General features: G+C 43.8%; 1 protein-coding gene across 3 annotated transcripts in view; it reads left to right on the top strand.

Moving 5' to 3' along the window:
- Positions 1–15000, top strand: part of LOC135098662 (coiled-coil domain-containing protein AGAP005037-like) — a 19676-nt gene that overhangs the window by 3022 nt on the left and 1654 nt on the right. Inside the window, exons 2-6 of one of the 3 annotated variants that reach the window (XM_064001052.1) lie at positions 9207–9360; positions 9920–10042; positions 10226–10333; positions 14099–14253; positions 14855–15000. The exon at positions 14855–15000 is cut by the window's right edge and continues 43 nt beyond it. In XM_064001052.1, the coding sequence (XP_063857122.1) occupies positions 9207–9360; positions 9920–10042; positions 10226–10333; positions 14099–14126 (413 nt within the window). In that variant the 3' untranslated portion in view covers positions 14127–14253; positions 14855–15000. Of the gene's footprint in view, positions 1–9206; positions 9361–9919; positions 10043–10225; positions 10334–14098; positions 14254–14854 lie in introns of those variants that run through there. The other 2 variants (XM_064001051.1, XM_064001050.1) reach the window with 2 other exon arrangements.

The following is a 15000-nucleotide window of genomic DNA, read 5'->3' as shown; positions in this document are numbered from 1 at the left end:
TTTTTGGACATTAGAGAAATGAGAACAATACTTAGAGAAAAACACTTACTCTGATGGAAATTAATAAATGGAGTCCCACAAGGATCAGTGTTAGCTCCAGTAATGTTCTTGATATGTCAGTCATAGAGAGACTAGTATTGAAACAAACTTAATGAATGCATTTGCTGATGATGCAGAGCTTTAAGATGATAATAAATGATGATAATAAATGATGACGAATGTGTTGACTGATGAAACTGTGTGTGTGTAAGAAATATTTATAGTTTTAACCCTTGAAATCTGGGTACTTTATTGGAACTTATTAATCTTACTAGGCACTTTTAGGTCAAAATATTTTCTTGACACAGCACAGCTTGCTGATTTGAAGGCAGCACACAAAGCTTAATAAAATCATGCAGTCTCAGCTTCAATGAGAATATAGAACAGCAATCACACTTAGAGGGTTGAAGATAAATATAACAAATAATAGTAGAAATAAAAAAAAAAAAAAAAAAAAAACAGACAAATATATAAATACAAGGGCACAAGAGTAAATCTCAGGCCCTGTACACAACAAACAGATAAATACAAACATACACATTCCCCCCCAAACCCCCCACAGCCCCATCTCCCCACTAAGTCTCCCTGAACAGTACAGACCCCTTCCGAGCCCCTCGCCTCCCCAACTCCCAACCCCAAAATGTGAAGCGATGAGGAAGGGGCACTGAATATTAGTTTAACTTACAATGTGGAGCTTTCCCCATTCCCCCATTCCCCAATTACCCCCAAAGCAACAACTTCTCCCCAACTGTGATCCCCAATACAGCCCCGACCCCCACCCAGTTCTAGTCTTGCCTGGCCCGTTGCTCAGAAATTTATTGTCCATGCAAGGAAAGTTTCTAGCATATTTTTAGAACGCAATGCTGATTTCATTATTTTTTCCCGCCATTTAGCGCCTGTGGGAAATTAGCACTAGTGATAGTTGTCTGTGTGTGTGTGTGTGTGTGTGTGTGTACGAGTATGTGTGTGTGTGTGTTTGTGTATTTGTCTGTGTATGCCGGTCTCCATGCACAACAGGGTTTGTGTGTACATGGTGTGTGTGTATGTGTGTGTGTGTGTGTGTGTGTGTGTGTGTGTGTGTGTGTGTGTGTGTGTGTGTGTGTGTGTGTGTGCATTCATCTCCTTGTCCATGTATGTGATGAGGTTGTACTGTTAAGGTGCCCACACACCCCCACCTTCCCCAGCCCTGCAATGCCATGGTACCACCAGTGCCTTCCAGGGCTCACATACACGTGGATTTTCTGTTCGTGTGGCCCGCAGTGGTGCCACACAGACATCATTACAAACCAGTTTATTTTCTTACAGTTTCTTGGATTATTTTTTTCTGTTGTTGTGAAAGAGATCTTATAACTTTTTTTTCAATTTCAAGGGTAACTTTTTCCAGTGTTGCTATGAAAAGATCAGTTCTGTCTGTTTATTTGCAAATTCCCAATCTCAACAACCTCAAGCAATAACTAAACTCCATCTAAGAACACAGTGCCAGTACAAGGCAGCACGAACAGAGCGCCCAGCATGTGGCACCCTGAAGGCTAAGATAGGCATTGCATACACCACACTGAGTACAATACACCTGTGTCTTGCATACGTGTCAAATCCAACTCCCTTTACTGTACTCTGCATCCCCTCTGAGGCAATACAAGTCCAGCCAAGTCCTTCAGGCTAAGACGCTCACACACACACTCAAGGTAGGGACGCTGTGATGGGAGATCTGTTTGAAGGTGGACAATTTCAAGGCACTCCCATCTCTCCAGAGCTGCAGTGCCAAGGTTTGGGTGCCTGTGGGTGTCTGTGGGTGCCTGCTTGTGGCTTTTTACATGAGGGTCAGTCTGGCTCTAGCACACTTATAGGGAAAAGTGTTTGTGCTTTGCAAAGATGTATTGTTAGGTTAGGTTAAGTTTGTTTGTGTTGTTTTGTGAGCAAGTGTGGTTAGGTTTGTTTTGTGTTTGTTTGTGGTGTCAGGACTAGGATTTAAGGTGAAGAGGTGTGTTGGTTTGTGATTAGGTTGTTTTGTGTTTGTTTGTTTGTTTGTTTTGTCTCTGTGGTGTCTGGACTGAGTTACATTGAGAGAAGTCTGAAAATCTTAATATTGTGGATTTTCTTGAGCTTTTATTTTCTATTGTATTATGAATGCTTTTTTTTCAAATTTACATTACTGAGAGAATTTAAAAAGCATATATTATCTTTTAAAGCACATGCCTGGCATTTTTTTTATTTCTGTAATATAAAGAACCATAGATGAAAACTTATTTACTTTGATATCTGTGAGAAAATGGAAAGATTCTGCCTTCATCTTCCTTCACCTTTTGAGTTTTGAGTTTTGATAATATTAACAACACACAAGGGTAAGGAAGATGCAGAAAACACTACAACATTATACACACAGACATACACTTTAATACAACAAACAAGAAAACACAACAAAGAACCAATAATAACAATAATAACACTTAGAAGTGTATGACACACACACACACACACACACACACACACACACACACACACACACACACACACACACACACACACACACACACACACACACACACACACACACATGCACACACACACACACCAAGAGCAGCAGTGTGGTTAGGTTAGTGTGGTGAGGCAGGGTTGACTAAATGGAGCCGCATTGAACCTCATTTAAATCACAAGGAAAAGGCTCATGTTATTTATGTATCTCTTGATGTATTATGTATTTAAGCATGGTGTGTGTGTGTGTGTGTGTGTGTGAGAGAGAGAGAGAGAGAGAGAGAGAGAGAGAGAGAGAGAGAGAGAGAGAGAGAGAGAGAGAGAGAGAGAGAGAGAGAGAGAGAGAAATTATATGTGTGTGTGAGAGAGAGAAGAGATGTGTGTTTATGCGTGTGTGTGTGTAAGAAGTTGAAGTGGGCGCGCCTGCGAGAGGCTCACAGACTAGTCAGCGAGTCCCGCCAAAACGAGTCTTAAGGCCCTGGAGGTTTGTTGTTGTGGGAATTTTGGCGGGAGAGGCGAGCGAGAGAGAGACAGGGTGCAGAGTAGTGGTGGATTTGCCATTTGATTTGCAGGTATGTTATTGGGATTTGTTGTATTCTTTCATGGTGAAACAGTGTACATTGGGGGACATTATTGGGAGATAGGGTGGTGATTTGTACGCTTGGTTGGCAGGAGTTTGGTCTTGGCAGTGTGCTGTGGGACGTCAGTGAGGTGGCACCGTAGCAGATACTGTGAACTAGGAGGCTGCAGTGAGGAACTTGCTGTCCCTGGCTGCTATGGTGTTAGTACCGCCGTGCATGGAGGAAGAGCTGCAGTACTTCAGGGTAGTGGTAGTGGCGTACCTTCAGCGCGTTGGGTCGGTGTGCGGTTGGGCCTATAGGGTGTGAGGGTCCTGGGGGTACTGGTTAGGGTGGGACTGTCAGTGGCATATAACATTTCTTGTGTTGGTGCGTGAAGTGTTTATTTCCCCTGTTTATTTGTATGTGGATTTACCCATTTTCTCATGGGATCAGGTATTTTGGAGTGCCAGCAGTGTGGCCTCTAAGAGTGTTAAGCACTCATATTTTATTTGTGTTTTCTTTATTATGTACTCATTTGTGTTTTCTTTATTATGTATTCAATCATTAAATTTTTAAATTGTGGCCCAGGTTTCTGTGAACCTAAGCAGGAGGTTTAAATTAATCAGTGGGTTCTTGTGGTGAGTGCTTGGTGAGCCTAATTAAGGTAGGTTAACTGTGCCCTAGTTTTGCACTCATTACAATTGGTAGCAGAGCGTAGTTCTATGCCCTTTTGGGGAAATTGTTTCAAACTCCTGCTTGGGTCCAGTGCTTTTGGCAAAATCCACTTAAGTGTTAGTGTGGCACTACTCCTGCACAATGGAGGGAATGTTGAAGCTTTTGAGGAAACATGGGCTGAAGTTGAAACCTTCCAAATGCCACATACTAAAGCCCCAGGTTAGGTACCTTGGATTTATCATTTCTAAGGAGGGAATTAATACAGACCCAGAGAAAATACGGGCTGTACAGGAGTGGCCAGTTCCGCGCACTGTTAGGGAGGTCAGGGCATTTGTCACATTCTGCTCCTTTTACAGAAGGTTTGTGAAAAATTTTGCGAAGGTGGCTGCTCCGTTGCATGCTTTGATGAGTGGTGATTCTAAGGCAGCAGTGAGTGATTATTGGGGGAAGGATGAGGCCAGAGCATTTGCCTTGTTGAAAGAGAAGTTAAGTCAGGCTCCAGTGTTGAAAAGTGCAGATTACAGCAAGCAGTTTGTGGTGGAGACAGATGCTAGCTTTGAAGGACTGGGAGCAGTTTTATCTCAGGAGCATGATGGGAGGTTGCATCCGGTGGCTTTTGCAAGTAGAGGTCTCAGAAAGTCAGAGCGGAACATGAGCAATTACAGCTCTAGGAAGTTGGAGCTGTTGGCTCTGAAGTGGGCAGTGACAGAGCAGTTTAAGCACTATCTGGTGGGTGGACATTTTATAGTGCTGACGGATAATAATCCACTGGCACATTTGAACTCTGCCAAGCTTGGGGCAGTGGAGAGTAGGTGGCTGGGTGACTTGGGAAGGTTTGATTTTGAGGTGAAATACCGGCCAGGGAAGGAGAATGGTAACGCGGATGGATTGTCGAGGAGGCCCCAGGAATTGATTGAGGGAGGGGAGGAAGAGAAGGAGATATGGGAAACCAGTCCTAACACCTCGGTGAAAGGGGTGGCTGTGATGCAGGTATGGCGTGGTGCCAGTAAGGAGCAGCTTAGGGATATGCAACAGTCTTGTCCAGTTGTAGGGAAGTTGTGGAGACAAATGATTGGTAGAGTGAGGCCAGCAGAACTAAGGCAGTTGCTACAAGTAGAGGAGTTTAGGCAATGGTGGAGAGTGAGAGGGTCCCTCATTATGAGGCATGGGGTGATCTACTGGCGTGGAAGGGAGACAGATTCTAGGAAGTGGAAAGTGGTGTTGCCAGTGAATCAGAGACAAGAAGTGCTTAAAGCCGCTCATGATCAGTGGGGTCATCAAGGGGTTGCTAGAACAACGTCACTAGTGAAGGATAGGTTTGCTTGGCCAGGACTACATGAAGACATCAAATTGTATGTGGCAAAGTGCAAAGTCTGTGTCATGGGGAAGGAGGAGGGTGTGCGGGCCAAGACTAAGTTGGGTACGTTGGAAGCCAACCGCCCCTGGGAAGTGTTGGCTGTTGACTTCACTTTGCTGGATCCGGCCAGGGATGGCAAGGAAAATGTATTGGTGGTGACGGATGTGTTTAGCAAGTTTGCCCTGGCCTTTCCTACTAAAAACCAAAAGGCAAGCACAGTAGCCAAGATCTTGGTGGAGGAGATTTTTCACCGTTTTGGTTGCCCAGAAAGGGTACATAGTGACCAGGGTAGGAATTTTGAGGGAAAGTTAGTGCAGGAACTATGCAAGTATTACCATGTAGCCAAGTCTCGTACTACCCCGTATCACCCTCAAGGAAATGGGATCTGTGAGAGGTTTAACCGCACCTTACATGGGATGTTAGTTACCCTTGGTCAGGAACAGCGGGAGCATTGGCCTAGGCACTTGTCAAGCCTCACTGCCATCTATAATACCACACCCCATGCTGTCACTGGTTTTTCACCCCATTATTTGTTGTTTGGTATGGAGCCCCATTTACCTTTGGATAGGTTCTGTGAGGAAACTGATAGTGAGCCTACTAACCATAGCATGTGGATTAGGAAGCTCAGAGAGACACAGGAGGCTGCTTGGAAAGCAGCTAAGTTGAACATCAAGAGTTACCACAATACCAATAGGTGGAAGCGTCAGGAGCAAGGAAAAGCAGAGCCATTGAGGGTGGGACAAAGAGTGTTGCTAAGGGACAATGCAGTACTAGGTAGGAGGAAGATTCAGCCTAAGTTTGCAGCTGAGGTGTGGGAAGTTGAGGAGGTGTTGGATGGGGTGAGTGGGGTGTATAGGGTCAGACCAGAAGGTGAGTCCGGCTGTAGTAAGGTGTTACATCGCAGTAACTTGCGTCCTTGGAATGGCAGTGAGGGCCATGCAGGGACAAGTAATGAAGTGCCAGCAGGGACAAGTAATGAAGGGCCAACAGAGGAGGAAGAAGTAGAAATGCCAGATATGACAGAAGTGTTAAAGCGCTTTGGGTTTCCAGAACCGGACTCAGAGGAACAAGTGGACTCAGTGGTTGAGCAGGAGGGAGAGGATGCCCTAGGGCCTGGTGAAGAGCCAGATGAACAGAGTGGTGAAGGCTCAGAGCAGGTTAAAGGGGTTCAGGCCCCTCAACTCAGGAGGTCTAGTAGGATTGCTGAAAGGGGTGCAACGGGTTCGTCTTGTGTTGGCTGTGGGGATTGTGCATGAGGGCATGCACAAAGTTCAGGGGGGATGAGTGTAAGAAGTTGAAGTGGGCGCGCCTGCGAGAGGCTCACAGACTAGTCAGCGAGTCCCGCCAAAACGAGTCTTAAGGCCCTGGAGGTTTGTTGTTGTGGGAATTTTGGCGGGAGAGGCGAGCGAGAGAGAGACAGGGTGCAGAGTAGTGGTGGATTTGCCATTTGATTTGCAGGTATGTTATTGGGATTTGTTGTATTCTTTCATGGTGAAACAGTGTACATTGGGGGACATTATTGGGAGATAGGGTGGTGATTTGTACGCTTGGTTGGCAGGAGTTTGGTCTTGGCAGTGTGCTGTGGGACGTCAGTGAGGTGGCACCGTAGCAGATACTGTGAACTAGGAGGCTGCAGTGAGGAACTTGCTGTCCCTGGCTGCTATGGTGTTAGTACTGCCGTGCATGGAGGAAGAGCTGCAGTACTTCAGGGTAGTGGTAGTGGCGTACCTTCAGCGCGTTGGGTCGGTGTGCGGTTGGGCCTATAGGGTGTGAGGGTCCTGGGGGTACTGGTTAGGGTGGGACTGTCAGTGTCATATAACATTTCTTGTGTTGGTGCGTGAAGTGTTTATTTCCCCTGTTTATTTGTATGTGGATTTACCCATTTTCTCATGGGATCAGGTATTTTGGAGTGCCAGCAGTGTGGCCTCTAAGAGTGTTAAGCACTCATATTTTATTTGTGTTTTCTTTATTATGTACTCATTTGTGTTTTCTTTATTATGTATTCAATCATTAAATTTTTAAATTGTGGCCCAGGTTTCTGTGAACCTAAGCAGGAGGTTTAAATTAATCAGTGGGTTCTTGTGGTGAGTGCTTGGTGAGCCTAATTAAGGTAGGTTAACTGTGCCCTAGTTTTGCACTCATTACATGTGTAAGCAAGAGAAATAGAAAGTAATCATGAGTTTGAGTGAGTGTACATGTGTGTGTGTGTGTGTGTGTGTGTGTATGTGTGCATGAGTGTCTCAGCCTCTCCTGTGTCACACAGTCTGGCATCGTTCCATCACTCGCACTGTTTACTCTCTACCACACTGCATCTTGCATGACTAACTATAAGGTTATACATGTAAGCAAGTGTCTTTAATATTAACTACTAGCCTTATATTTACTCAATTTCATTGCTAAATAAAACTAAACATTAAAAAAAGTAGCTATCTTTACAAGGATCTAAATGTTATAAGAAATGTGTCATAATCCAATTTTAAGCCCTTTTAGACATCAAACTCCACCATCAAGGCATCGTAAAGTTGAGAGTAAGTCCTTATTTTTGTCCCATTGTTCATCCCACCAGGCTCACCACAGCCCCCCTCAGTGGTGGCCTGCCCCTGGCCCTCCCTCACACGCCACCATGCCAGCTCCACACTACTCATGTCTAGTTCCAAAGCCTGTATTCAGAAACATTCTGCTCCCTCACCACAACTACTTTCAAAGGCTGCAGAGATGATTAACTGGATTCTCAAGAGTGTGTTTTCCTGTTCAAAGTATACAAATCTCATTAAGCTTTTGCTAGAATCATAAAAACACTTCCAAAATGTTTTGCTCTCACCACGACTGTTTCCAAAGCTACAGAGATGATTAACCAGGTTCTCAACCAGGTTTCTCCTTAACCAGGTTTCTCCTGTTGATAATGCAGAAATCTCATTAAATCTGTCACCAGAATTATTAAAACTGAAAAAAAAAATAATAATAACTTCAACTAGAGCCCTTTGAAAGTAGTGGAGGTGTGGTGCTGAAGTGTTTAGGATACAGGCCTGAAGTGTATGAGGGAGCATGAGGGAGGGTGTATAGTGGTGATATATGCTCTTCCTCACACTCCCCTATGCTGTGTTAATAGTTGTAAGGTGTGTGAGGGAGCATAAGGGAGGCTACAAGTGTTATTATTGGTATATAGAAGTACTTCATCTATAGGTTTGCTTAGTGATAGGTTAGGTTTATCTGATGAGGAAATTTAATGTGTATTTTTTAAGGGTGTTTGTGTGGCTTGAGTTTCCAGTAGGTGTTTATCTTGTGCTGTGTGGCGTGTTTTTTTGCTTCCACTAAACCCACACCACATTAGAAGCCACTTTAGTTTGTTGATATTTTTGTTATGGTTTTAGTGAAGGAGTGATGGTATAGGAAGGTATGGTATGGTTTAGTGATGGATTGATGTGTCTGGAGGAAATAAGTATTCATATACGTTTGTTTGATTATGGTTCTGTGAAGGAGTGATATGTCTAGAGGGAAATATAATGGCTGTGTAGGAAGATGCAAGTTGAATAATGGAAATATATATAAGTTAAAAGATCATTATATATTTGTCAGATACTCTAGTGTGTCGAAACTTCATTGATATTTGGGAAGATTTTTAAGTTTCAGAGTGACAATAGAATATTGTGAGGTATAAGAATATTCTTATACGTACATACAACTTTTATTTATTTCTCTTATATACATCTTAGTGTGTCAGCAAGCCTAAGGAAAACAGACAGGAAAATGCAAAAAAAAACATCATCTTTAGTGAAAACAGACAGGAAAAACAGGAAAAACACACACAAAAAAAATCTTTACTGGAAACAGAGAAAATACCAAAAAGTATCATCTTTAATGAAAACAAATAAGACAAAACAGGAAAACAAAAACAAAACATAAACAAAAGAACAAATAGAAAAAAATACAAGAAAACACAAAAAAACACCATCTTTAGTAAAAAAAATAAAAAATAAATAAATCCTTATTCTTATCTCTAGGAGAAAAAAATAAAAAAAAACAGGAAAATCAGGAAAATGCAAGAACTCACAATCTGATAATATTGTCATCATGGCCGCCCCTCTCACCTTTCCCGCTTACAGACCTGCGGCTCTCCCCTGAGGTGTACAACCAGCTGAGGGTGCTGCAGAAGAAGGCTAAGGAACTGCGCACTGACGTCAGGAACCTCCGCAAGACTTCCCAGGCCAATGCTCTTACTATGAAGGAGTTACTTAGGGACACTATCAGCAAGATTACGTAAGTCACCCCTTGTTAATATTTTTTTCTGCTCCATTTTCTTTGGTTTCCCCTTGTAAATGTTTTTTTTTCCCTTTTCTGTTTTTTTATTTTACTTTTTCTTATTCTTTGTTTTTTTCTCTTTTTTTTTGTCTCATTCTGTCATTCTTTGATTTTCTTTTAATGCTCTTTTCTTTTCTTCATTTTTTTTTTTTGCCTTTTTATCTTATTCTTTAGCCTTTTTCCTTATTCTTTGGCTTATTCTCTTATTCTTTGTTTTCCTCTTAACCTTCTCTCTTCTTCTGTTCTTCATTTTCTTTCATTCTTTGTTTATTTCATATTATTTGCTTTTTCTCTCATGTGTGTGTGTGTGTGTGTGTGTGTGTGTGTATGTATGTGTGTGTGTGTGTGTGTGTGTATGTGTGTGTGTGTGTGCATCATGACCTCTCTTCTTCTCACCCAAAGTATAAGAAAAAAGCCCCAAAAATTAAGAAAATGAGAGACAAACAAAGAAAAATAACAGTGTCTCTCAATAAGGAAATGAAGGAGAGGAGAGAATAAGGCAGTGTTGCTTCCGCAGGTCGGTGCTTCAGTCTAATGAAGAGAGCTTACTGCAAGGCACCTCAGACGCCGAGAGGGCGAGGATACAGCGGGAGGAGGCATCTTACCGGCAGGACATGAACAAGCTGGACAAGGACCTCTGGTATGTAGGGACTTGTGGGTGTGGCAAGGCTTTGCACTTAGCCCCTTCACTGTGATACAAAACAGTTAACAGAAGTAATGCTTAAAGTCAGAGTAAGCCTGAGTAGCTGTGAGTCATCCCCATTGAATATTGCTTAGTGTTTAGTGTGTTGGTGAGTGTTCCTAAGTCTTCCATGTATTGCAGTGACCTGGAGTTGAAAGTGGAGGAACTGCGGAACAACGTAATCAACCGGCGACTCCGTGTCAACATGTCAGATGTGGAAAACATGGCACTTATCCTTTCTAGGTCAAGGTGAGGCAGTGGAGGGGTGGACTGGGAGAGGGGTAGGAAGTAAGGAAGTGAGTAGGGAAGAGTGATAAACAAGTTGAAGGGTGGATGGGTGGACTGGGAGAGGGGTAGGAAGTAAGGAAGTGAGTAGGGAAGAGTGATAAACAAGTGGAGGGGTGGAGGGGTGGACTGGGAGAGGGGTAAGAAGTGAGGAAGTAAGAAGAAAAGCCTGATAAATAAATGGAGTGGTTGAGAGATGGATAGATAGGGATGTGGGATGGAAATGGAAAAGATTAATAGATAAATGGATAGGTTGATATACTGTAGATAGATAAGTGGACAGGTTGATAAGTAGACAGGTAGATGGGCTCAAATTTCCTTAGATTAACCTGTGAATGTCTGTAGATGAAGATAAAATTATTATTATTATTATTAGTAGTAGTAGTAGTAGTAGTAGTAGTAGTAGTAGTAGTAGTAGTAGTAGTAGTAGTAATAGTAAGGATGAGGCAGTAGACACCTGCCGAAACAATAATTACTCCCAGTGAGGTCTAAAGCACTGTTCAGTGGGTGCTGTGAACTTACCATTAAACCCAGCTGTGACCTCACTGAACGTTTCCCTTTGTGTCTCACAACACAAGGGGGCAGTCACAGTCTGCCCTCTAAAGACAACTCTCTTCCTCCACACAAAACTACAAGCACCTAATAACACACACACCCTTCACTCAAAAATTTTAAAATCATCATGGCGACTCCTACACCAGCCTCGGAGTCCCCATCTGGAGAGGGGATCATAAATGTCCCCAGGTCGGACTGCCTTTCTGTTGACGACTGTAAGTGTCTTGACACCCCCTTCAACTTTTTCTTCATTAACTTGTGCAACATTCGCGGTCTAAGATCTAATTTTCAATCTGTAGAACACCACCTCTCCTCTTCTAAACCTCATCTTTTCCTCACTGAAACTCAGGTGTCTGAGGCAACTGACAGTAGCCCCTTTTCTGTTCCCTCCTACTTTCTCTATCCTCATTTTCGATCCAAAGCTGGATGCTGCGTTTATGTGTGCAATGACTTAACCTGCTCTCATGCCCATGCTCTTGAATCTTGCGAGTTTTCCACCATCTGGCTACGACTACAGAGTCACTCTCATACTAAATTTATCTGTGCTGTATACCTCTCACCTAACTCCTCTGACTATAAGAAATTCTTTGACTACTTAACTTCCAAAGTGGAGCACATTCTGACCCTCTTCCCTTTTGCAGAGATCTCCATTCTTGGAGACTTCAATGTTCACCACCAGCTTTGGCTTTCCTCTCCCTTCACTGACCATCCTGGTGAACTAGCCTACAACTTTGCTATCCTCCATGACCTAGAGCAATTGGTGCAACACCCTACTCGTATTCCTGACCATCTTGGAGATACACCCAACATTCTTGACCTTTTCCTTACCTCTAATCCTTCTGCTCATGCTGTCACCCTTTCTTCTCCGTTGGGCTCCTCCGATCACAATCTCATATCTTTATCTTGTCCTATCGCTCCAATCCCTCCTCAGGATCCCCCTAAGCGAAGGTGCCTCAGGCGTTTTGCCTCTGCTAGTTGGGGTGACCTGAGGAGGTATTTTGCTGATTTTCCTTGGAATGACTACTGCTTCTGTGTCAGAGACCCGTCTATGTGTGCCGAGCGCATAACAGAGGTGATAGCGTCTGGCATGGAGGCGTACATTCCTCACTCTTTTTCTCGTCCTAAACCTTCTAAACCTTGGTTTAACACAGCTTGTTCTCGTGCTATACATGATAGAGAGGTGGCCCACAAAAGGTACTTAAGCCTTCCATCACCAGAATCTCATGCACTTTATATTTCTGCCCAGAACCATGCCAAGTCTGTTCTCCAACTAGCCAAAAACTCCTTCATTAACAGAAAATGTCAAAACCTTTCAAGATCTAACTCCCCTCGTGATTTCTGGCATCTAGCCAAAAATATCTCCAATAACTTTGCTTCTTCTTCTTTCCCTCCTCTATTTCAACCAGATGGCTCCACTGCTATCACATCTATTTCTAAAGCTGAACTCTTCGCACAAACCTTTGCTAAAAACTCTACTTTAGACGATTCTGGGCTTGTTCCTCCCTCTCCTCCACCCTCTGACTACTTCATGCCACGTATTAAAGTTCTTCGCAATGATGTTTTCCATGCCCTCGCTGGCCTAAACCCTCGGAAGGCTTATGGACCTGATGGGATCCCTCCTATTGTTCTCCAAAACTGTGCCTCCGTGCTTGCACCTTGCCTAGTCAAACTCTTTCAGCTCTGTCTGTCAACATCTACCTTTCCTTCTTGCTGGAAGTTTGCCTACATTCAACCTGTTCCTAAAAAGGGTGACCGTTCTAATCCCTCAAACTACCGTCCTATTGCTTTAATTTCCTGCCTATCTAAAGTTTTTGAATCTATCCTCAACAGGAAGATTCTTAAACATCTATCACTTCACAGCCTACTATCTGATCGCCAGTATGGGTTCCGTCAAGGCCGCTCTACTGGTGATCTTCTGGCTTTCCTTGCTGAGTCTTGGTCATCCTCTTTTAGAGATTTTGGTGAAACTTTTGCTGTTGCCTTGGACATATCAAAAGCTTTTGATAGAGTCTGGCACAAAGCTTTCATTTCCAGACTACCCTCCGACAACTTCTATCCTTCTCTCTGTAACTTCATCTCACGTTTCCTTTCTGACTATTTTATTCTCTTGTCATTATTCATCAATGACCTTCTAAACCAAACTTCCTGTCCTATCCACTCCTACGCTGATGATACCACCCTGCACTTCTCCACGTCTTTTCATAGACGTCCAACCCTTCAGGAAGTAAACAGTTCATGCAGGGAAGCCACAGGATGCCTGACTTCTGATCTTTCTAAAATTTCTGCTTGGGGCAGAGCAAACTTGGTATTGTTCAATGCCTCAAAAACTCAATTCCTCCATCTATCAACTCAACACAACTTTCCAAACAACTATCCCCTCTTCTTCAATGACACTCAACTGTCCCCCTCTTCTACACTGAACATCCTCAGTCTGTCCTTTACTTATAATCTGAACTGGAAACTTCACACCTCATCTCTAGCTAAAACAGCTTCTATGAAGTTGGGCATTCTGAGACGTCTCCGCCAGTTTTTCTTACCACCCCCCTGTACAAGGGCCTTATCCGTCCATGTATGGAGTATGCTTCACATGTCTGGGGGGTTCCACTCATACTGCTCTTTTAGACAAGGTGGAATCAAAAGCTTTTCATCTCATCAATTCCTCTCCTCTAACTGACTGTCTTCAGCCTCTTTCTCATCGCCGCAATGTTGCATCTCTAGCTGTCTTCTACTGCTATTTTCATGCTAATTGCTCTTCTGATCTTTGCTAATTACATTGCATTCCTCCTCTTATCCTACGGCCTCGCTGCACAACACTTTCTTCTTTCTCTCACCCCTATTCTGTCCACCTCTCTAATGCAAGAACTAACCACTATTCTCAATCATTCATCCCTTTCTCTGGTAAACTCTGAACTCCCTGCCTGCTTCTGTATTTCCACCTTCCTATGACTTGAATTCTTTGAAGAGGGAGGTTTCAAGACACTTATTCATCAATTTTTGACCACTGCTTTGACCCTTTTTTGGGACTGGCATTTCAGTGGGCATTTTTTTTATTAGGTTTTTGTTGCCCTTGGCCAGTGTCCTTCCTACATTAAAAAAAAAAAAAAAAAAAAACTAAACCCCTTCACACACCCTTACCCCCCCTCACCCCCCCTCACCACCCCACCATTCCCTCAGGTGGGTGACGGAACAAGCAGTGTGGTGATCCTGGCAGGGGAGATGCTGGCGGTGGCTGAGCAGTACCTGGAGCAGAACATGCATCCGCTTATCATCGTTCAGGGGTACAGACAGGCCCTCGACCATGCTCTGGAGGCCCTTAAAGACACCCTCAGGTACTTGGGGGGCTGTGGGAGGGCTGGGGGGGCACGGAGAGGAGCTGTTGGAGAGGAAAATTGCAGGATGTTAAATTTTCAAGTTTTTTTTATGTATTTTTATGTTTAAATTGTTGAAGTGACCCTTAAGTGACCCTAATGACCTCTTCCCTCCTCCCCCCCTCTCTCCTCTCCCCTGCTAGTGGCCCTGGGCAGAGAGGTTTGTAGATGTGAAAATTTTAAGTGTAATTTTTTATTTTTTTCTGTTTAAACCATAAAAAATGCCCCAAAATGACCCTTAAATGACCCTCTAATGACCTCTTATCCCCTCTCCCTCTACCTCTGTCCTACTGGGGGTCCTGGAGGAGGGGAGGTTTGTAGATTGGGGAGGTATGGGAGAGAGGTGTGTGTGTGTGTGAGAGAGAGAGAGAGAGAGAGAGAGAGAGAGAGAGAGAGAGAGAGAGAGAGAGAGAGAGAAATCAATTAAAAACAAATTCAACAAAAACACCAAAAAAAAAACACCCCTTCTACACCTACACACCCCACCAGACACCCCTAGACCCCTTCACACACCCGTGCCACACACCCCCAGACCCCCGCTGACCCCCTCGAACCCCCACAGATCCCGGGAGGAGCCATTGAAGAGAGCTGTGTGCTGGACGGGATCATGATAAACAAGGATGTGTTGCATGCAAAGATGAGCAGGAAAGTAGACAATCCTCGTATCATTCTCCTTGACTGCCCGCTGGAGTACAAGAAGGGCGAGAG

This window comes from Scylla paramamosain, unplaced genomic scaffold, assembly GCF_035594125.1.
Source record: "Scylla paramamosain isolate STU-SP2022 unplaced genomic scaffold, ASM3559412v1 Contig72, whole genome shotgun sequence".
Taxonomy (NCBI): domain Eukaryota; kingdom Metazoa; phylum Arthropoda; class Malacostraca; order Decapoda; family Portunidae; genus Scylla; species Scylla paramamosain.
This window is presented reverse-complemented; position numbering and strand designations above follow the sequence as displayed.